The 24,932-nt window shown below is 35.2% G+C and overlaps 1 protein-coding gene across 1 annotated transcript; it reads right to left on the bottom strand.

Moving 5' to 3' along the window:
- Nucleotides 1-242: 242 nt before the first annotated feature.
- LOC142343230 (prosaposin-like) lies at nt 243-22,541 on the bottom strand. Its single transcript, XM_075395003.1, has 9 exons — nt 22,228-22,541; nt 14,084-14,202; nt 6,521-6,652; nt 3,895-3,993; nt 3,395-3,667; nt 2,329-2,559; nt 1,602-1,865; nt 779-891; nt 243-423 (listed from the first exon to the last, which is right to left on the bottom strand). Exons 1-9 carry the CDS (start codon nt 22,379-22,381, stop codon nt 258-260), a joined length of 1,551 nt encoding a protein of 516 aa, XP_075251118.1. The 5' UTR covers nt 22,382-22,541; the 3' UTR covers nt 243-257.
- Between the last annotated feature and the right edge of the window lie 2,391 nt (nt 22,542-24,932).

Raw genomic sequence — 24,932 nt, forward strand, 5'->3', positions numbered from 1 at the left:
AGCTTGAACAAATTGTTTTTTAAAGAAAAAATAATTACTTCTATTAAAAATATGTTTGTTTTCTAATTTTCAGAAAAAGTAGTATCTGCACGCACTTTTATGGTAAGCTTTTTATCTACAATTATACGGTTACAATTTGTAGTTTTAGATTTTAGTGTGATTATGTAGAGTCTAATAGAAATCATCAACTAAAAAAATTACCGCGATGCACATATCGATAACATTCTTATGTTAAAAAATATCACTTTTTGGTGATACTAACAGACTCTGAATGTCCGTTTGACCTTGGATGAGTTTGTGGGATTTGCCTCTTCGCAGATCTTTCCAGCACAAGTGTATCCCTCTGGACAGCAATGCAGTAAGTCTGAACAGCACACGGCCTTCGGAAGAGGACAGCAGGCGTTCTCTGCACACTGAGTATCTCTAAATGTAGAGAAACAGAACTATGTAGATAATGCTGAACAGGAAATAGGATATAATTATTCCAACATTTTTTTTCAAAAGGGGGACTATATATGCTAGGCCGGCTTTAGTCAATTTTTCACTTTTGTGTACGCGTTGTACAGAAAAACGAGCAACATCATTTTGTAGCCCTTTACTAAGGGCTACTTTCGTTTTCTTATAAAAAGCTATTCCAATTTGATCTCTAGAGGAAACATATTCTACCACTCAACCACTCAATGGGAGAAAAATTGCAAATTCATATCTGATTTACAGGGTAAAACTTCACCCAAGGTATCTAAATTAAATTTGCTTGTTAAAAAAACTGTCTACTTACATCGATGGGCATTCACCTGCAACCTGGGTTACTTCCTCATCAGATGAACACATTTCCATAGCTTGGCAGAGGGTCTCGGCATCCAAGTATTCCTCGATGAGAGCAATCACAGTCTGAACAAATTTATTAACAGCCTCATTATTAAAGAGTAATACTAAGGAATGACTGATTATGTACAACAAAAAACAAAATAAGCTCAGCTCGAGATCCATTCGATTGAAGCTCTTGGAAAAGATTGCGGAACCCTAGTTGAGCTTACGCGGCTATCTTGTAAGATCTTGTAAGAATCTTGCAAAAAGTGCTTATCCTGTAAGATCTTGCAACCACACGCTTATCTTGTAAGATCTTGCATCTACACGCTTATTTCGTAAGACATCTTCCACTTCGAACACATGGCATCCACTTGAAAGCATTTGGTACCATAAACAGAAAAAAAAACAAGTATATGACTGACGTCAATGCTTTGGTCCGCCTATTTTGAAGTATATGGAAAAATAGGGTTTAAGAAGGGTACTATTGAACAGACTGACGGATCCAGTGAACTGAAACTTGGTACATCTTGATAAGAAACATACTAAATCTTGATAGATCTTGCCGAGATCTAGACATGGTATTTGCCATGTAAATATCAAGATTTGTACGCACTTGCAAGATCTTTGCATGGCTCTAAGATCTTGGCAAGATAACCAAGAAAGATTAACTATGACTTGGCAAGATACCTTGTGGCCATTGAAATGCAATGTAGCTTAATTATGACCGTTTTTGAGTATGAAATGGTCAGCAGCGTTGACCCGGGCGCTGGAACCTCGGCACATTAACCTACCGGAGTGTATTCCTTGATCATCTGGGCGCATTCGGCATTGTTTGGGAAGTAAGAACACATCGTCATCAACTCATTCTCGATCTCCTTTTGGACCTCTGCATCTTTTATGTATTCCTTGACTGTGTTCACCATTTCTTCACACATTTCACACTCCTCGCTATCTTGGCTTGTTTCAGCTGCCGAGGGCATGGCTCCGAATTTTGCTGACCCGTAAGTGTAGCCGTATTTGAACATGTCGGAGCACACGATGGCTTTGTCGCATTTCTGAAACAATTACTTTGTATATGATCCACCGATTGAATCCCAGTGAAACTGATATATCTTCACATGAGATGCAAATATCCTGCAATTTTATACACATCTTGACGGTTTCCTGCTAAGGCTTTTTGTGAAGACTTTTTTTACGATGTTTCAAATTTCGTTTCACTAGAAAGGTTTTGTCATCGTGCTTGTTCTGTGAATCAATTCGTTACACGCGCACTATAATTATACAAAAAAAATTAGCAAATATCCAAAAAAGCACAAAACTCATTCTGCGTTTCATATTTTCTTTTTTTGCAACGTCTTTATCTCGACTGAAATTACATTACTTTTACGATATTTAACAGTGGCTAAATGCACCCGCTCTATGTGTGAAAACTGTCACCGATAATAGAATTGAATGATTATGGTTCAATTAAAAATCAATTTTCTTATTTTAAAAAAAATAAATTTCCAATGGACTCACTACAACAAGTGTGGGACTGGCACAGATCACTTCCAAACTGTGTACACACTCATCAGCGCCCAGAAGTCCTCTGGCTGGAGCTGAAGTGGCTACTGACACAGACTGTATTCTGTTCCTCATCTGATCCAAGACTGAAGTGCTCACTCCAGCCACTGTTCCGGAGCTGCAAAGACCAGCCATTGAGCACATCTCTTCTGGTGTCAATTCAGTCGCAATCATCTCCATCAAAGTCTCAAACACAGATGCAACATATAGCCCATTTTTGTTATTCATCGGTGAAACAGAAATTCGCAAAAATTGAAGAAAAAAATGAGAAAACTATAAGATAAAAAAACTAGTAATCGGTTCAAAGTCTACCTTCCCCAGTCAGTTTTATTTTTTTGCTGATCTTGCTGGATAACGAACCATTTTTCTCGTAAGATCTTCCAAGTTGACCATCCGGTCTTGGCTAGGGTTGACAATTTTGGTTCGAAAACTTCTAGGTCCTTGACTTATTATTTGTATTTAAACGGGATAGCATTCCAGGGCAAGCTAAATTCGAATCTAAGGGATTTATTTTCTTGACTCCATAATTAATTAACAAATCGTCCTCGGCTGCATCTCGACTCTAATAAATTCAAGAATCTTATTATGCAAAGTGCTGGAACGCAGGACCCAGATGACTTCTGTCTGGCTAAATTTAAGATCTAAGATTATATCTTTTTATTGTTTTTTATAAGATCCATTGTTAAGATTGATTTTGTAAACGATTTTGACGAAAACTTCATTTAACAGCATTGACGAAAACTTCATTTATCCTAAAATTTCCCTAATTTTCTTGCTAATTGCTCAAGAAACGATTCAGAGATTATGTTTTTGTCAGCAGCCATCTTATAGATAAAAGTTAGTTTCCAATTTGTCTTGTTAATGCGCAATTGGTAAGGCTAAAGCTTCATATGTTATCGTTTAAAAGTGTGATTTTCGTTAATTTTTGTATAATTGACACGTTTATAAGAGCTATTGAAAAAGAGAAAAATTTGTAACGTAACACTGATCGATCAATTAGCCCAGATACACTGCAACTTACCCCGAGTGTCTCTCCTACATACTCGTCGCACTCGTCTTCTGTGAAGAATCTCTCGCACAGGTTCTCAGCATAGTTGATGGCCTCTGTTCTTTTGTCAGAGTCAGAGCAGAAATCCTTCACCTTCTGAGCCACCATCTGGCACTCTGAGCATTCTGAACTGTCCTGGACTGCTCTTACGATTTGAGACCAGGGGTCGCTTCGTGACCAGACATACTTGGTGCACAGGTCCACTTTGTTGCACCTGGCGGCCGTCTCCATGTCAGCACAGACAACCTAAATATACTGGTTTTTGTTTTAGCAACAGACTTAATTTCTGAACGCGCGCAATTGAAATCACTCAAAAAAATTTGAAAGTCAAGTGTGATAAAGTCACTCGAGAAGTGAAATCGAACTTTCATTTTCGAAATTTTAATCGTACTTTTATTTTCCGAAAACTCAACTCTCATCGCTCTCGAATACAACGGCTTGAACCCCGAGTGAAATATAGTTTTGAAGCTAACCTCTGGACTGGTATAACAGACATCCCTTGTGACTGAGCATATGCCAATGAGTGAACAGATCTTCCCATCTGGTACTCCACTCGCCACCATTGAAATCACCTGAAGCGAACCAAACGGGTGTCCGATGAAATAAACTGATTATTATAAAGTTTTTTATTCGAGTTTTTAAAAATCTAAAACATGCAAAATAAGCTTACAACATGTTGCATGCAATAAATTTATAAATCAAAGTTTATTAGAACACTTCATGGTTCGATTTCCTTTAATTAATCTGATCCACAAAAAATGTATTAGCACCCTGCAAGTTTTTTAATTTATTTTGAACTCTTCGCGACGTTTAACTATTTCTGCCGTTACTTTTTGATAAATTTGCTCATCCGCGTTTCTTTTCGAATTGTAATTGCAGCATCATCTCATTTCCGAAGAAAATGTCTGGGGTAGAGTATTGGAAAACATATTTAACAGCATTATTGGTATTAAGAGTTTTGATGGAAAATTTTTCGTGTGAAGACCGATATTTTTTGGCAGCATCGTGTTGGTTTTGAGAAAACAACCTTTACGCCCCAATTTATTTGTGTGCTAATCAATTCCAAACAAATAAAATGAGGAAATCTGGGAAAATGCCCTAGAATTCAAATTAGCGATACAATTGATGAGATAAAATATATTCATGCTCGTGGAGGTGTTTGATGACAAAGTAATTGTATAAAAATCGGATTGTTGATGTCATTTTTTGAGGATTTTATACAGTTGACATTGGTATTTTAAAGCTTTCCTAATAGAAACAACTAATTATCCGCAACTATCGGTTACCTCCATGCACTAGTCTTTTTAAAGCCTATTGATGAATCGACCGATCTTAGTGATGCCTTTTTTATTTAATAGCTTATCCTTGGATCCTGAGAGCACTTTTTTCTAGTATTATTTGTTGATTTTTACACAATTTGTAATTTTTAACAATTAATTTTTACAGGTTTTAACTCATAATTAAAGAAAAAGGAAATAATTATTTTCCTTGAACATCACCATTAACTTGTGTTTACTTAATGAACTGGTAATTTAGCTGTGGTAAATTTGGGTCTATGAAACAAACCCCCATTGAGAAAACCCCACGGTTTTTGTTTAATATTAAAGTTTTGATAAGTTGTTTGGTTTTAGTAGTTTAATATTAAGTCGCTTGGGCAGCTGGCCAAACGCGCTAAATGCGCAGCTCTCTAATAGTCAAGAGGGGTTCATTTGCGCTGGGAATATTTTTCGTGTTGGTTTAGTTCCTACCTAAAATGAAGTGTTTTTCTCGCGGTTTTTTCCGAAACCGGGGAAATTAACCTTAATTTTAGGTGTGAAATGTGTATATTGAAAATAGCGCTAGGAAAACCCTTTCGATATATAGTTCCTCCCCCACTAAATTGGGTCGAAACAAAAATGTTTGTAGGCGATTGTTTGGAGCGTTGGGTTAAAGTTAATTATTATAGGTCACAATTACAGATAGGTTGGATGTTTTTCCAGAGTGCATCAGTTCTTTGCATCGATAAGGCGAAGATCAAAATACTTTTTTGCGAAAAATGCTCCATTTAGTAACCAACTCAATGCACAAATCTCTTTTGAATATTCTAAGTTGTTTAAAAAAACTAACAAAACGCTATGAAAATGACGCCATTAAATTTTTGTTTGCATTTAGCAATTGCGTTTTGAAGAACAAATTATCGGAATTACTTTGGGTATTTTGGTTGTCTTTAAACTCTGGTTGTCTAGTGATACTTGATAGATTGTCACTAATTATCCTTAAACTCAAATCACTGAATGAAGTGGTAATTTTGCTGTGGTAAATTTGGGTCTATGAAACAAACCCACATTGAGAAAACCACCACTTAATTTTATATAGGTAATAAACCCCCTATCAAATAAACGCCTACGGAAATATACCCCCCATTTTAAATGCGTTTTGAGGAACAATTTTTTGAAATTATTTTGGGTATTCTGTGTGTCTTTAAACTCTGGGTCTAATGATACTTGACATGTCTAATGATACTTGACAGATTGGTACTAATTATCCTTAAACTCAAATCATTTCTTGACTAGTCGCCTTTAAAGCCCATTCTTGACTTGACAGACCTCAGTGATGTGATTGTATTGATTCAATAACATGTCCTTAGATTCTGAAACCTCCTTCTGTTCTTACTCATTTTTTAATTTTCAGTTTTTAACAAATGTTTTTGCATGTTTTCACTCATAATCGAGGAAAAAATTAACTAATTTTTGCTAGAACTTGAGTTTACTTAATTAACTGCTATTTGAGCTATAATAAATTTACCTTAATTTTAGGTGTGAATTATTGTAAATGGTGCCAGGAATATTGGCCGACAGGGGGTTAAACCAGCAAGGAAAAATTACGAGAAAATTACCCCAACCCTTAACTCTGATTGGTTGACAATGGGATTGGTCAAAATATCAAAATATCACTAGGGTGTCTAGTCATTACAATTGATGCGCGATTGGGCCGTCGGCTTAAATTCCTAACAATGGGTTGTTGGCTCAATCCTCTGATGGCCAATTCGGTGATCACTATTGTATACTATTAGTGATATAATTATTAATTGCATAATATCATAATTGTATAATAATGTACCTCCTTGTAATAAGTGTTGGTGAGCTGTCGGCAGTTTTCTCTCTTCTCCAATGTGTAGATTGAAGCACACACTTCAGACAGGAATTGATCTCTCACCTCTTCTGCAGTCCCTTCCATCCCCCTTCGTCTCAACTGTTGAACAAACTCGTATGCTTTATATATCCAATAACATTATGACACTAGTTTAGGCGATCCGACGACACAAAAAAGACAAAAACTATTCAAATTTTGGTTCAAGGCCTTGATCCTGATCTTCTCATTTGATCCCCAAAATATTTTGGGGAGAGTAAACAATGCTGTTTTGAAGGTTGTTTGAAGATCGACGAAGATTTTATTGATCTTATTTTAATTGCAAGTCTGTTCGATTTTTAAGTTTTTTTTAACGTTCTAGCTATTTTTGCTGGCTTCTAGTAATATTAACTCTTCAGTTCCACACTGTTTTTGAGCTAAAACGTTTTTGTTCAGGCGTGCAAGAAAAATAAGTGAGCAATTCAGCGTTGTCAAAAAAACACTTCTGAGCTTAAAAATCTACTAGCAGATTAACTTCTGTTGAATTGCTCTCAAACCTCAGGCGGGGTAAACGAATTCAGAGGGGTTTAGTTAAGATATATTATTATGGGTACAAAAAAGCGTTCGCAAGGGTTTCGAGCCGTCGAAGTCCCGAACGGCACTTCTGCACATTAACAACTAAGCTAAAACGCCTTTGCAAACTTCTCACTTACAATCACTTTTTCGCACAACAGATTTAAGTTCTCAACGCAAAAATCATGTAGTCAAGCACAAACAACTCGAGAAATGAAATCGAAAAAAAAAACATTCTGATCCACCAAGAACAAATCGACCAAAAACATTTGCTCAAAAGGTTCGTAAGAAGTGCATTTTCTCATATATTTAGTTACAAAAAACCCTAAAACAGCAGCTATAAGACCGAAAGAATGTTGAAAACAAAAGAGCAGAAATAGTCTAGCAAAAATTGTGCACGTAAAGCTGCGGCTTGTTAAATTCATGATCACGTCACTAAATATTGCCTCCAACTTTCTTCGATAGCATTTTGAAAAAAAAAGAAAATAGTGACAAGGACATGTAGCGCGGAAAAGTGCAAAAAAGGCAATTGAAGAACGCCACAACAGGCTCAACGTTAAAAAAAACGTTGAGCCTGTTGTGGCGTTCTTCAATTGCTCAAAAAATCTCTGCGCCTCGCCTGTTCCTTGGATCAACTCATTGCGTTTCCGCTCCTCAATTCCCAGACGCAGGTTCAAACCCGACTGCTGTCAGTCGCTTTCACAGAAAACCATGTTCAAGGGACGCTAAAACATGTCAAGATAGGCGTTTATACATGTTTTTCAGTGGTTCTGTCGACGTTGAAATATATACAGAGTGTAACTCAAACTGTTATTTTTTATTCAATGTCCTGAGTTGTAAAACGGCTCGAAAAGTTTTTCTAAAAGAGAAAGAATATGCGTTTAATATGAACAACTTTCAATCTTCGATTTCATTCCGGTAAAGGACCTTTACTTAGAGAATCTTTAATTTGTCAATATATGTGATGAATTAGAGCATGTCACTTCAGAACTATTTTCGTGTAAAAAACTTTTCGGTGATGGACTCATTTGTTATTAGCACTTTTTCAGTTACTGACTCTTCCGGTTGTTGACCCATTTAGCACAAGCAGTTTTTCTGTCAAGGGCCGCTTTTCAGTTTAGGACCTTTTTTGCATTCGCGGCTACTCAGCTATTGACTTTTATGACATAGGTAGTTTTTGGTTCATTAACTTTTTGGCAATGGCAGCTCTTCGATCAGTGACTATATTGGCAATTACAAGTTTTCGGTCATCGACCTTTTTCAGTATGCATGCAAATTGCTATTTTGTATGTTTAGGAGGCCTTAATTTTTGTGAAGACTAGGAGTTGAAATATGATTATATAGGTATTCGAATATCCCTTAATATATAGATATAGATAGATAATAGATAGTGACAGGTGCACACATAAGGGTGAAAAGAAGGGAAGATGAGAAACGGATGCAATGTTAATGGACAATTAGTCCGCCAAACTACGCACCTCACATGATCCATAGTTCTATTCAATGCGCTTGCGATCCTCAACCCCTAGACCCAGGTTCAGACGCGACAGCTGTCAGACGTTTTCTCATAAAACCATGTTTAAAAGCCGTTAAAAAATGCAGAGCAAGGCACTTATACATGGTGTTTAGTGGCTTTTTGTCGATGTTGATTTGATATATATATTTTGAGCCATTTACGCTTCTATATTTTCTGAATAGCGTTCCAAATCTTTCAAATCGCGCTTTTTTTGATTTTCAGTATCAGAACATCAGTAAAAATTTGCACATTTTTATCAATATCATTTCTCAAACCATTATTGATCAATTAAATTTGATTTATTGTGTTTCTTCAAATCGCATATTCTTTTGTGCTACTTTTCTAGTATATTTAATCAAGTACTGTTTCTCCATTACTGTTTCTGATTTAAATTTGACAAAAAATTTGATGAAATTTCAGAAAAAAACTCAAAGCTCAAGAAAAATGTGTGCAAAAAAATCCACCGAAAGAATTTGAACAATTGTGGGAAATTTAAGGTGAAATTTCACAAACAGCTTCATTTGCCGTACCGTTTACTAAAAAAAAGTTAATGAAAATGATGCTCGATGCGTTAAAAATGTTTTGACTGAGCCAATTTTGTGTTCGTCTGATTTTACTTTTGTAAACTATAAAGTTTGTTCATAAGGTTCGGAACCCGCTTATCCGCAGTTGTGGCTGATTTATCAACCAAATCATGAAGATATAGAAATAATTTGAAAAACCTCACATACTGATCAAAAATAATTGGTCTATGAACAAAAATTTACTTCCAACTCAAACCACCTAAAAAGATAAATAACTCCACATAAGTGGAGTGATAAAACCTGCCACTATTGACACTTCGAAACAAGACAAGGCGAACAAAATAGCAACAACAAATATTTCTATCCCAAACTCCTGTCTATTTTTTTCAAATACAGCCTAATCTAGACAAATTAGTTTGCACTTCACAAGAAAGAACATGGGACAAGTCCTTAATGGGACCACTCAGTAACATGTAGACAAATTTGATCAAAATTGGCAAAGTTAAAAGCTATACGTTTTTTTTTTGAAAACAAACGATTTCAAATAACGACAACCATTAGAAATCAGTTGAAATTTTAGATACGTTTATGCTTAATCATTCTTCAAAATGAAGACGTTAAGACCTGTCATTATCCAAAATATGTTGTTTGTCAATAAAAACAGGCGATATATTCACACGAAATTAAAAAAAAATCTCTAAAATGTATATTTTGCAAAAAAAGGGCGATATATTCACACGAAAATCAAAAAAATTCTAAAATGTAAATTTTGCAAGAAAACGGTTTTGAAGCAACTAATACACAAGAATCTATTTTTCAAAAAACTAAGGTACAAAAAATGCGGTTTCCTGTACGGCGATATATCCACACACAAACAGGCAATATATTCACACGAAAATCAAAAAATTTCTAAAATCTAAATTTTATAGGAAAACGGTTTTGAAGCCACTAAAACAAAGAAATCTATTTTTCAAAAACACAGATACAAAAAATGCATGTTCTTTGAACACAAAAAATGAGAAAGGTGAGCTCTGAAAATTGAGAGTAGATAACAATTATTAAAGAAAGATATATACAAGAAACATTAGCTGTCAACTTCAACTTTTCAATTGCTTCCTTCTTTCATTGGAAGCCATTGAGATCTGCCATTGCTCAGAATATCGTTGTTGCTCAGACAACAATACATATAATTTCACGAAAAACTTAAACTACCAACTAAAATCTTTAAATATTGTCCTTCATACATCCATTGACAGACGATAGGAGTTGCATTTATCCCGGAAAAATCATACAACTACAAAAAAGAATTACAAATTGGGACGAAAATCAAAAATGATATTAATCTTTTGCAAAAAAAACTGGTATCATGCTGTAAGAGCAATAAATAAGGCATTAAAAGTTTCCCATTTGTTCAATTGTATTTTTTCGTGTACAAAAATAATTTGAAGGGCGGCCTGTGATTAAAGGGAACAGGTAGCAGGTAGACAAAAAAGTACAGAAAAATGCAAATAATACAAACACGTCTAAATGTTTCTTTAAAGCATTTGATTTCTAAATATGAAACACTTAGGCTATCAATTAAGATCAGTAAAAAATTCATTTGTTCAACAGTTGAAAACCACTAGGATCTGTAATTATCCAGAATTTATCTTACGACCAAAAAAGAACGGCAAACATAGACAAAAAATCCATCTAATGCTGGTATAAAACGTTGTCGAAGCGGCTAAATCTATTCTCTAAAAAACGGATGTATTCAATATTGCCTCAAATGTGACACATGACTTGTCATTAACCCAAGCAAAACAAAAAGGTTCTTTCAAGAACGGAATTTTGTCTAAAAAAATCAAAAAAGTTGTAGTTAAAACTTGTAGTATCAAAGCAGAAAAACCAAATTTTAAACGTAAAGCCGCAAAGAACCTTGAATGTGAATCAATCATTGAGACGATTCAACCTGTTTTTGTTGTTTTTAAGCTACAATTTGGCCAAATAAAGAGAAAAAAGTTACAACGCTCCATAATCCAATGTCTATTTTCAAAATAAATATTTTAAAAACTGAAACTGACCATAAGCTTTTAGTTCAAAAACAAGATAAATTCTCTATTAACTCCTAATAGAACCGAACGGACTTGTCAATATTTCATTTCGATTTGAGTTGTTTTTTTTCTCTAATTAATGTAAAAAAATCAGAAATAAAATTATAAAAAAAAACATCGGCCAATTACAATCCGAATTTTTTGGGGCTAACAAAAAATACCGATTACACTAAAACTTGCCTTGTTATTACCGTTCTTTCATGAGGAAAACTCAATTGCTTCAAATTTTGTGGATTTGAGTAACTTGACTTAAGAAAGTCAAGATATCAAAAATAAATGATGCTTTTTGCATAATTGTTGCGTTAAATGAGCAGAAAACCAGCAAAACTCTCATTCAAGAGCTTTCTCAAAAAATGCACGATGAATTTTTGCTTTCTTTGGAGTTAAATAAAATTGCCTGCGATATTTAGATGTGTTTGTTTGGTAAATTTAAACAAAATTGACGAAAAACCTGATCTCGTTCCATTTTTGATGAAAGAAGGCTCAATTTTGAAAAATTCAGCAACAGTTTTAGCCAAAGATCGGATCACACAGTTTAACCACAATCTTTTGTATTTATAATTAAAACCAGCAAAATGTAACATTTTGCTACAAAATTTAACATTTTTCGGCAAATTGGCAAAAAACTGCTTAAAAAATACGGAAAATGTGACCAGTCAAATGTTCAGAAAACTTTAAACCAGGAAAAAAAACGCAATTAGAAAAATTTATTAGCTATTCTACAATAGACGGGCCTACTAATGATACCACCCACAGCCTTCTACAATGAATATATCGATTGGCCAAAATCTATTGAGCAAAAAACCCGTTTCAGTATATAGTTGCTCCTCCACTAAAGTGGGTCGAAACAATAAAACTCTTCAGTTATTGTATTAGTTTTCTGCAAAAGTAGGGTTAAAAGAGGTCCGCAGTTCGTGATGTTTCTGTTATCGTGACAATAGATAACTTTATAAAAAGAAGTGTGAGATTACTACAACCACTATTTATAATGCTGTGCGACAACCAGTTTTCAGGATAATTCTCCGATCAGTACCTAAAAGCAAAGAATTCTATGTAAAGAAGCAAAGTTTCTAAAGTTGTCAGTTTGTTTTGCTTACTTTTTTTACTAAACTCTTAATTTTATATCACAAGTTGATTCTCAAAATGATTCTCTGAAAAATTTATAAAAACCAAACCCAGAATTCACCAAACACTCCAAAACTTAAACAAAACATTGAAAACTAAATCAGAATAATTGACCACACGTAATGATTTAGATACTGGTTCAGTTCACTTTTGCATTGAAAACTCAAGGACGTACACAGATGTGTCAGTCTAGACTCTGAAATTAGAATCCTGAGATAATAAAAATATCTATGCTGATGTTTTAATTTGGTGATATCCATAACATTTAATTTTTCGAGGGAACTATTTGTCCAAAATGGTCTCGTAGTCGTCAGCGAGTTTGATCTCAAGAAGACTTTGGTCCAATTTCGGTCTCATAAACTCATATGCGCATCTTTGAAAGGGTTTTGCTCATGAATGGTATAACTCTGAACAAGCTATATTTATTCAAAATTTGAACACTGAAATAAGTAATTTTAAAATTTGCAAAAAAAATTCGCATTGTTTGATTTAATGGAATCATTTCGAAATTTTTGAACCGTTTAAAGTGTTACTTATATCATATTTTTTGCTGTTTCGCTGCCACGATTACTGTTTATAAGCAAATAACATTTTCAGACCTTCGGGAATCGATAAGAAACAATATTTTTAGTGCATAACACATGAGCTTAAATCTATACTCTTTTAAATAACTTTTCTCCTCTTTTCAATTTATTTAAAGTGTAGTCATAAGATCTTTCCAGACGTCTTGTACAACTTAGATACTGTGGCCAAAAAATTTCAGGCGTTATTTCTAGAATTCATTTTTTTTCAAGAATTCACAGATGGTTATTAAAATAATGTGATTTCCATGGTTCATTTGAAAAATTTAAAAGGTAAATATACCAAAATTTTGCTCACGTTCTGTTGTCGTTACGCTTATTTTTACTAGACAGATCCGTGTCCGAATAAAACTCGTCCAAAACAAAAATTAGTCCCTGAAAAAAAATCTTGTGGTAAAATAGTCCAAAGAAAACCGATAGAACAAGCCCACACAAACTAGTCCAAGAAATCATCAGATTGATAAAAATTTTTATCAATTAGCAGGCGGAACCTGATATGACTGGCTCTTCCAAATACTTGTTGGGTTCGTCAAATACTTTTTTCATTGAATTGGATTAAGTGAAGATTTTTGAACCATATATTATAAAACAATATTAACCAAAAGCAAACGAGAAATGACCAAAACACTCTAAACGTAAGCAAAACATTGAAAACTAAAAAAGAATAATTGACCACACGTAATGATTTAGATCCTGATTCAGTTCACTTTTTGCATTGAAAACTCAGAAACGTAAACAGATGTGTCGTCTAGATTCTGAAGCAGAGTCCGATTAATTTTTTTTCTGAATCAGGCACAAATTCAGAATTTTTTCTCTGATCTATAGACCGTCAGGCTCTGATTTTTTTGTTTGTATGTTGCAAAGAAAAAAGTCAGCCTGAATCAGTCACTATATTAGAAGAAAAGTTCTGAGTTTGTGTCTGATTCAGAACAAAAAATTCGTATACATTTTCAAAATTAAGCTTGTGAGCAAAGCTTATAAGCAAACAATGAGCACAAGCTTGTTCTTCGTCTGCTTATATCATTTGAGAACTTTTAATGTTTTTACTTTGATCACAGTCGAGAATAAAAGTTAATGTTGAAAGGTTTCTCAAAAATAACTCCTTTCGACTCATCAATCTAACAAACAGTCCATTCTCTCACCTCTTCCTCATCTTCTTCTAAATATCTGCGTACGTTGGGAATCACACTCACACACCAATCACAATCCTCTTCTGTGACGTCATAAGTTTGACCCAACAGCAGAGGCTCACGCCACTCACCTGTTTAATGCACAGCTTTAGATTCGACAACTTTGAACCACGCGACAAGAGAATGATTTCAGATCTGGACCTCAGAAGAATTATTATAAAAATATTAAGAACAACAAAATCTGTTTCGTTTATGCTAGTAATCAAACGAGGATCATGTCACACGCATTGAACATGCATTGTTTATTTGTATATACGAGCATTTTTAATAGGAAATCATCATATAGAAATCAATGAAAAATTTATAAAAATGAGCGTTTTTAGAGGGTGGTTGGTGATATAGGAAATTCTAGCCATTTCAGCGCTCAAAATTTTTATTGAATTCTCTCGTATCATACATAATTTAGATGATCATTATGATTGAAAGACCTTTCATGTCATATGACATTTATGATTGATTGACTTTGGCGTCGTAACAATGGTTTCTTAGTTGCGATTAACGAGAAGGTCAATCAAGTCTGACCGTAGCGACCATTAGCCCTATTTTTGGTTAGATGTTCACAGTTATCAAAGACGTCAATTAGGGTCTCAATACGGTCATGTTTGAAATTCATGCCAAAAACTGTTCTCTGGAGTTTATCCATGACAACTGAATTTCAACTGTTCTAGTGGCAATTTTTCAGGAAAAAATTGACTCAAAAAATAGAATCGGAGAAGCGTTTAGACAACTCATACCTATTGTTCACCTTTTAACAGCTGTAAAATTTACGAAACCGAATCAAATTTCTGTGTTACCGTAATAACCGGACCTTTCTCTGTGAAGCACGATCAACAATTGAGTTTTCTGGTTGAAGCATGCGTAGTCAGCGAAATTTTGTCCGCAAAGCCAGATTAATAATTGCGCCATTGACTCATACGCATACCAAAACAAGGAGAGCGAATTACCACTTAGATAAACCTACTTTTTTAAAATTTCGCTGCAAACCTCTACGCTCAAACCACGAGAAACATGATTTGTAAAATTAAATGTTGATCCTAATTTAAAAGCAAATTATTCACACAGAACAAGATATGGGAATGGATGTGATTGTTAACTGTAAACTATGTCAGATTTAATCGCATTTAAAAAAAATTAAGATTTAACTTTGGTCACAAACCTCATAAAATACATGAAATATTCGAAACAAAGAAAAAATTAGTTTAATAATTGAGCAATCAAACTCTTAAAAATTTCAATTTAGCTAATAAATTTATTAGTTTCAAGTTGATTTTTTCAATATAACACTAATTCTCTACAATTTCCTTGAATAAATTTTTCCGAGAACTTTTTGTAATGTTATGTTTATGGTAATTGGCAGACGTTATAAAACAAATAAGTTGAAGGGTAATGGGGAGTATCAAAAAAATCACGACAGGATTTCAATTGAACTATTTGTAATCATTGGGACTATTCTGAGCTGGTTGGTAGTTTAACGTGCCCCCTCGCACGGAATAAAACACCAACACCAACCCACTAAATGACTGGTTAAACATCTTTGCCCCCAACTACTAGTCAAACAATGCGACTGTCAGACTCTTCGAAAAGTTTTAAGGGCCATAAAAGTCTATGGTCTTGGATATGGTATCCAAGACACCATAGAAAAAAAATTTTTTTGTTGAAGGCCAATGGCAACTACGATACATTTGTTGTACTACGTGGTCCAAAAGACGTCATTTGAGATCACCTTTAAGTTTTTGTATGGTCTTATGTATGGTATCAAAGAAGCCATACAACCATACATGTCTTACTTATGGTTTCCAAGAAACATTTATGGTGGTCATCCCGGGCGGTTATGAAGCAATCAAGGTCTGAATTGAGTTGGCGGGTTTTTAATTTTGTATTTGAGATAAATTTTGAAAAAATAATGTCTGCACAAGTGGAAAACACGGATGTACAGGGAATTGATTTTTGCCCTATAATTTGCTGTAAACATTGTTTAGGTTCTCAGTTCGTGTGTATTCTGAAATCGATGATTTTTGAAGCTTCGAGGTACACAGGTGCAATAGAAAGTGGAGGAGGTGTATGGGGCAATTTTGGTGTGCTGTAGTTGTTGATGCCGAAAAATGAAATACAAAGGAGGCAGGGAGAGGAATTATGTCAGAGAGTCTTTCTTTATCTTCTATTAGGTGAGACACAAAAGCGGCATAACTTCTCATTCAGCTCACATTCTTGTTAGTCTTCATTTTCATTTATAAATTCGTTTCACTGCTTATTATGTAACGAACAGAAGGGACTTTAGGAAAACGATCTAGATTCATAATAAAACAATAAATTTTCTAAATTTGAGTCACAATTATTTTACTAACTGTAAAATAAAAATGTGGGGTTCTTTGTTAATCTAGCGTTAAATTGAAAGAACAATTCAGAAAAATTTATCGGGTACGAAGTCATAGATATAATCAATGCTCCAAAAATCGGCTTTATTATTTTTCATAATTCATAATAACAAGAGAGTAACTACATGATTCTTCGCAGTTAGAAATCTGTGTATAATCCAGGCTGTGCAGAAATTTTTGGTTTATGCATACTGTTGCCAAGCGGAAATTGTTTTTTTTTGCGCTGGATACAGTACAGCTAAGTGCTGGAAAACAATTCAAATATAATGTTTCATTGCTGGCCATTCTTGGATAACAAACTCCGGGAGGTTGAAGCAAGTGGTCATATAAAATATTTCAAGATAACCGTTTGTTTTCGACGGGAAAATTAATCAGACTTTCTTGCTCTTAGTGAAAAAAAACCTTTCCCATCACAGGTTTTTTTCCCGTCCTCCTATGTTAAATTTCACTTTAAGTCAACAGGTTGCCCGTCACACCTAAATACATAACTGACTGTTTTTGGATCAAAAATTCATCACATATTTTTAATGTAAACTTCAAAGTGTTTTTTGTTGAACTAGGAACGTGAATTACTGTAGATTTGTTGTTTAAAGTTAACACTATGGATGGGTCGACAAAAACATTAAGTATGATCCAATTATTGGCAGCAAACAAAACAAAAGATGCGGATTTTTTTCTCAGTTGAAATCTAAAACGCCCTTTTCGTTATGGCGGATTTCAGGTGGGAAGACCTCATAAAAGTGTTGAGAGGAAGCTGAATATTGGGATACATTTCTTTGCGCTTGTTCAGGCATTCTGAAGTACCTAACCCCCGTTCGTCTTAGAGTGCGTGTGAATCTTGATTGTTAACCGTTCTGTACACTGCTGTTTGTGTGGACAACGGATTAATTTTGCATATACAAAAACTGTTACATGAACGTTTGCCTAAGTTGCTACAAACACGATTCGACTACTATATAACTCAATTGTTAGAGGGCCTAAGCAGACGAAACTGTGAAAACGGACCAGTACTGGATCCATGGAATTGAACCAGCATCTCCTATTTGCAAGCCTAGTGTGCTACCCAAATACACCAACTGGTACTAAGTTCTCGAACTTGGGCATCTCATATAAAACGTTCTCACGTTCTTTATTGTTTCTCAAGGCTTTAATTCTCTAGCCAAACTTACGTTGAACCAAAGAGCTTCTTGTCCAGCTATGTTACGTTTATCTTATGCACAATATAACATTAGATTGTTCTCTCTCAACCCTCTAACACTCCCGCCTAATTTTCTCATCATCTCAGTTTCTATCTACTTCGTTTTTTTGCGGTTAAGCTTAAAAACTATGGTCTGCGCCCAGAACATGTTAACAGTCTGAGCAGGCGCAAATGCTGCAAAAGTCAACCAATACTGGATTGAAGTGAACCAGCATCTCTTACTTGCAAGCCCAGTGTGCTCCCCAGTTACACCAACTGGTCTTAACCTTTCGAACTTGGGCATCTCTTATTACTTTTTTTCACGTTCTTTCCAGTTTCTTGCGGTTTTATTTCTTTAGCCAAGTATGCGTTGAAAAAGTAAAGTTCCTTATAAAAATAGGTCAAGCTTGTCTTTTTCTCCCGTCCTGTTATGTTAAAGTTAATTTTCAATCGACGAGTTGCCAGTCACAACTATATACATCACTACCTGCTTTTTTGAGTAGTTTTTTTTTGAAAACGCAGTCAGTGACTAATTGTTTCGAAAATTTAGGAATATGTATAGAACTATAATTTGTAGATCTGTTAATCAAATTTGACGCCAGGGGCTGACACAAATATTAGGCATTATCCAATTATTGGTAGAAGACTAAACAAAACAAACGAATTTCCTCTCAGTTGAATTCAAAACAACTTTTTTTGTTTTGTTGGAGCTAATGTAGGAATACCACATAGAACTATTGAGAGGAAGCAAAACATTGTGATGAATATTTTGAGCTTAACCAAGCTATTGGCTGTACCTCACAATTGTACGTCTTAAAGTGCGTGTGTATCTCAATAACCAATAGCCAGCCAATTTTTCCATAGTGCTGATATGCCAAGTTTAACAAGTACAATCTGACATCCTCCGCGTTATTAGATAAATATATTGCAAAAGTTAGGCTGAGAGCAGCAAGAAGCATCACTTATTTATTCGACAGAAAGAGGCATCGGATTTTTTATTCGAAATCTCAGAAACGGTTTACAGATCAAAAGTACTCTGGACCCTTTTATCGCCCAAAGATATTTGGTAATTTCAATCATGATGTTCCCCTGGTATGTAAAAAATGATCCAATAATAAGTTATGATATCACTGCTCTTGTAGCGGTTAAAGTAAGAGGTTGACCTCTGCATCCTAAAAATTTTGAGTTCAATTTTTTACAGCTTCAAACTGGAGTACAGAAAAAAGAAAATTTTTTGCTAAAAATTTTCATTACTTTGTTTAGTTAGTGATATCCTCATACTATGGTGCCAGTTAAACGTAAACAAAAAAGTTTTGATGTTTGGTTTTGAATACAAAATTGAACCCTATTATCTTTGTTTACAGATCTATCGTAAAAAGAGAAAAAAGTTTAATTGTTAGATCCAGCGTGTTAGATCCAGCGTGTGTTTTATGAAATATGCCGCAAAATTTCCCTATTTTGTCAACCTAAGAAGCAAGGTCTCTTTGATAATTACAGTTGCTTCACTTTTGAGCAAAACTTCAAGTTTACCTAATTTTTCTAGAAAAATTGAAAAAGTAAAAATTTTTATTGCTTTGTATTGATTTTAGAAGAAAAAAATTCTTTTTAACCGTTCGGTAAACTGGTGTTTGCGTGGACGACGGAATAATTTTGCATATAAAATTCTGTTAGGTGAATAATTGCCTAAGTTGTATAAACACGATTCGACCATTATGTTACGAGTTGTTAGGGGGTTCTAAACAGGAGCAACTCTAGAAGTGGACCAGTACCGGATTTGTGGTCATGAACCAGCATCTCTTGCTTGCAAGCCTAGTGTGCTACCCATTTACAGCTACTGTTCTTAAGCTCTCAAACTTTGGCGTTTGTAAAAACCCGAAAACCCGTTCAAAGGCTCTTTCTTGTTTGTCAAAGCTTTTTTTCTCTAGCCACATATACGTTCAATCAATAGAGCTTCTTGTCAAGCTATGTCATGTTCATCTTAGGCACAATTTAGATTAGTTAAAATCCACATTTTAAATTGCGCATCATCCTTTTCAGAGTTTCCAACCATCTTGTCTCTCCTTTGCAGTTAGGCTCAAAAACTCAAAAACTGGGGTCTGGGCCAATAACCTGTTAGGGTCTAGGCAGAGGCAACAGCTGTGAAAATGGACCAGTAATCGATATAAACCGGTATCTCGTACTTTCAAGACTAGTGTGCTATCTATTCACACCAACTGGTCTTATGTTCTCGAATTAGGATATCTCTTTTTAACCGTTTCCACCTTCTATGTTTCTCACCTCAAGCCAAGTAAACGTTGAACAATGAGAGTTTCTTGTCCAGCTATGTTACGTTTATCTTGTGCACAATATGAAATTATATTGTTCTCTCTTGGCCTTCTAACACCCCCGCCTATTGTGCTCATCATCTCTTTCACAGTTTCTATCTATTTCGTTTTTTTTTGCGGTGAAGCTCAAAAACTATGTTCTGCGCCCATAACATGTTAACAATCTGAGCAGGTGCTGCTCAGGTGCTGCACAAATGCTACGAAAGTCAACCAATACTGGCTTGAAGTGAACCAGCATCTCTTACTTGCAAGCCAACTGGTCTTAACTTTTCGAACTTGGGCATCTTTTATTACCTTTTTTCACGTTCTTTCCAGTTTCTTGCGGTTTTATTTCTTTAGCCAAGTATGCGTTGAAGAAGTCAAGTTCCGTGTAAAAAAATGTCAAGCTTGTCTTTTTCTTCCGTCCTCTTATGTTAAAATTCATTTTCAATCGACGAGTTGCCGTCACAATTATATACATCACTGCCTGCTTTTTTAGTATTTTTTTTAAACACAGTCATGTTTATCTTATGCACAATTTATTTCTTGTTGCTGTTGCTCTCTCTCTCTCAATATTCTAACACTCCTACTTAAATTGCGCATCATCTCTCAGTGATTTTAAATATCTTGTCTTTCTTTAGCGCTTGACCTCAGAAACTAGGGTCTCTGCCCAAAACCTGTTAGGGGTGTAAGCAGGCGCATTTGCTGTAAAAATGGACCAGTATTGGATTCGAACCAGCATCTCGGAATTGCAAGTCTAGTGTGCTACCCATTCATACCAACTGGTCTTAAGCTCTCAACCTTTGGCATCTGTGAAAACCCGTTCACACGCTCTTTCTTGTTTGTCAAGGCTCTATTTCTCTAGCCAAGTATACGTGGAACAATTAGAGCCTCTTGTCAAGCTATTTCAACCTTATCCTATGCACAATTTTCGTTGGGTTGTTCTCTCAACCTTCTAACACGAATGTTGCTCACTTAAAACAACGTTTTTCATTACTGTCGAGTCGATCATTCCAGAATACAGTGTTTCAGAGTGTTCTAAATTTTTACCAGTTCATCGAAAAATTTTGGATGACAGCATTTATTCACACTTATGCAAACTTATATAATAACGTGCTATATCAAGATTCAGTGCTGCACATGTTATTAGAATCTGGATTTGTACAGAATTAAACGACTGTTGCTACAATTACAGTGCAGATAAACTTGAACCAACGAAGAAACGAGGAAAGGGTGAAAATGGTGCTAACGGCATTAGGAGATATTAATTTGACAGGTGGGTTGACCTATTTGACTGTCCCCCAACTACATAATTGCCCGGGCCGACCACCCAGAGCATTACAGTACTGAAACATTGTAAATCCAGAGACTGTATATAGACTTCTTTATACTTGTACAGATTCTATTCATGTCAAAATCTACACTGATCAGTGACTTTTTCAGAGTAAAATTGCAGTTCTGATTTTGTACTTCTGTAATATTATAGTTCTAAAATTGTACTTCTGTAAAATTGAAAAGTCTGAATAGTTGTTCTAGTTATTTTCTGGACATAATGACCAAATTTTGTTTATGTAAAATAAGCTGTTTCAGTAATGGTTTTCCAAGTTAATATGGAAATACGCAGGTTCAGTACTGAAACACTCTGGGTGGTAAGCCCGGGTGTGACAATTACATGATTGTAAATGACTTAATTAAAATCTGTTGTTATAGTTAACCGCTAGATATGTATTTTCAAAAAATTCGTTAAAATTTTGCGAACGAGCAAAATCTTGCGTGTGCTTGAACGTACCGTACCCCGGGTCACCCATCATAAAAATTTCTTTGCTTTCGTACTAGGTCATATGTGATCCTTAGTAATCATTCTAGGTTATATATGACTTGTGTGATTTGGTAGTCATACAAGAATCATAGATTTGAAAATACTACTGGAAATTATCAATTTTGTATCTTTAGAACGTTTGGATCTATTCTGTTTTGCCCCCCCCCCCCCACACACACACACACACACACACATACACACACACACACAACTTTTTACGCCCCCAGTTACAAATTATATACGACTTAACTGCATAAACGAGCACAGTTAAGACTTCAAACTGTAGTTATACAATCAATGATCACGAGTGAGCGTGTGTGTGTGTGTGTGTGTGTGTGTGTGTGTGTGTGTGTGTGTGTGTGTGTGTGTGTGTCTGCGTGAGTGTGTGTGTGTGTGTGTTTGGGGGGGGGGGGGGTGCAAACCTGATCTGATGCACTCATTGAACACTTCCTTATCAGCTGCAACCAACTCGAACTGGCTGTTGCAGTCTATACCCAGATCATCAATTAACTGCTCGGCCGCAAAAGCAACCGAAAACAGGGCAATCAGCACTCCAATACAAACCCTCATCTGCATATTTACTGTTGTTGAATTTAACAATACTTTATTTTAACTTAAATTACGAATTGAATATGTATGAATGCTAGTGAAATATTTGGAATTATGATTTGAAAGAATTGACTCTAAGTTAGATTTTTGAGATAAAAGTTCGTTTATAACACGTGGTTGCCTTCTTTACAGAAAAGCTGATCGGATGACAAGCAAATACTGTTATCGCAACTTTGACAAAGATAAATTCTTAAGTCAGCTGAGAGAATGTGAGAAGTACACGTATAGAAAGAGAAGAAATTGTTAAAGCTTTCTAGCAAATTTAGATAGAGCAATAGAGCTTCAAAGTTCAACATCGCGTTTGGTCAAAGATTTGACTTCGTTTCTACTGTTCTCGCACTTTTTCCTCCAATCGACAAAAATGAAGCATCGGATCTATTCTGTCCCCCCCCCCCCCAGCTTAGTGAGCATAAATTTTTTATGACCCCCAGGCGCACGTGCTATTTTCTCACATAGTAACGTGCTATATAACAACATATAATTTGTAACGGGGGGTCATAAAAAACACTGGGGGGGGGGGAACAGAATAGATCCGAAGCATCATTCACAGCAATAATTTTGTGTTCACCTGACTCTGTTAATCATTCTTTTTGTATGAACAGGTGTCCGCACGTTTATCAGAGGATCAATTAACTGGAACAATGCCACTTCAGGCGACATCATTACGTAGCAAAAATGCAATTTGCAATTTTTGATGTTTTTCTGGCCTTCCGTGGATAACAATTACAATGTTTTCTCACAAATCATGAAGTCATATAACGCCATTGATATTAACAATGAAAAAGCTGTATGTTAATCGTGGACAAATGTGACATAATGTGACGTAACCATTGTCCACAAAGTGGAGCATTCAGTTGGTTTAAAACCTACTTGCTCGAACTTAATTGGCAATTATTTAGGCCCCAATTTATAGGCTTAACTTTTTTATAGATAGTTCCAAGACTGCTTATTGTTTTGTCAATACACAAAAAATTTCGAGAAGGACATTTCCTTAATTCATCACGATGCAATTTTTTTAAATTTCGGTCTAATTGACATGTTCTAAACTAGTGGTTAGCTACTATGGACAATAGAAGACAGGCGTGGCGAGTATCTCAACAGGAGTAACAAAATATTGTCACCGCTTTCTGCAATTACTCAAAAACAAGCATCGGCGATAATTGCGACAGATTTATTCACGCTTAAAGCACATGTAAATTAATATCTCTAACTGCCACAAATGTCCCCACACGCTTATGAAAATGTTGGTCTTGAATAGGACGGACAAACGCGAGCAAAATTTCACAAGCAAACTCGACTTTTGAAATGTACTTATAATGGCATTTTGGTTTCCAAAACATGTTCGCAATTTCTCTCATTACTATAGCTAAAGCCTATGTAATGGTTTACGTGACTCTGCTTGAAATCAATGAGAACTTCTGGCGTTTATCGAGAACCACGAAGCGGATCGAGATATAATGTCAGAATTTCGAAGTGACTTCTGCAGAGTCACCTAACCATTTTAAAACAAGCACTGTTAAAGTTCAGTCGGAAGCTTTGCGGAAGTGATTTTACCCGATGCACAATCAAAATAGGAATTTTCTTCCGATTCAAGAAAAGGAGAACCACTTTCGCAAACAAATGGCTCTATTTATCCAAAGCACTATAGAAACAAAACAATTTCTCAATTTCGTTGTTCTTTGATTTTTCTATTTGATATAAAACAGAACCAATTGTCCCTGAAAAAAAATGACCGATGATGACTCCAGCTTTGCAAAAACAACATGTGACAAGATTCGATGGTTGGACAATCTGTGGAAATGATGGATTCAATTTAAAAAAGAGAAGACCCAGAATTTTTTGGGACATCTATGGATATGGTCTTTTCGCCAGGAGTTTTGACCTAGCCAACCAATACATTTGTCAATTCATACAAGGGAATTTTTCCGTTTCTCCAACCCCCAGGATTTTTTCCCGTTTTTGCAACCCCCCACCCATCAGTGCTCTCAACCTCCTGTAAACCAGTGACAGCACGATTATCATTACATAATGAACAATCAAAATCAACATCCTGTTAGGGGACAGAATTGTATGGACCAACAAGCAGAGGCAAAAAATGGAAAAAAAGACCTTTGTACAATTAATTTTAAATAAAAAGAATGCCTTTTAGATTTTTTGGAGTCAATTTTTAAAAATTTCAACTTCTGGCTAAATATATAGAAACTTCTGCCTTTCCAACTTCTGTCTAAGTATAAAGGAAGTTCTGGCATTTCAACTTCTGGCACTCGCGACTTTCGGCATTGTAAAACTTGCACGTGCATGTTTTAATTAATCTACCAAAATCTAATACGAAAACAAATTTTTAAAAGTGTTTCAAAAAACTTTAAGAAGTTTCCTTTATTAAATGCAATGGTTTGCGAAAAAATTAGATATTCAAAAAATGAATTTTTGTTGGTTTCTGTGAAAATATGAGATCTGATCTATTTTCATTATTCAAAATGATTAGTTGATGGAATTAACAGAGTAGTTCCAGCAATCG

The sequence above is a fragment of the Convolutriloba macropyga genome, chromosome 7 (genome assembly GCF_964194025.1).
Source record: "Convolutriloba macropyga chromosome 7, txConMacr16.3, whole genome shotgun sequence".
Classification (NCBI taxonomy): domain Eukaryota; kingdom Metazoa; phylum Xenacoelomorpha; order Acoela; family Convolutidae; genus Convolutriloba; species Convolutriloba macropyga.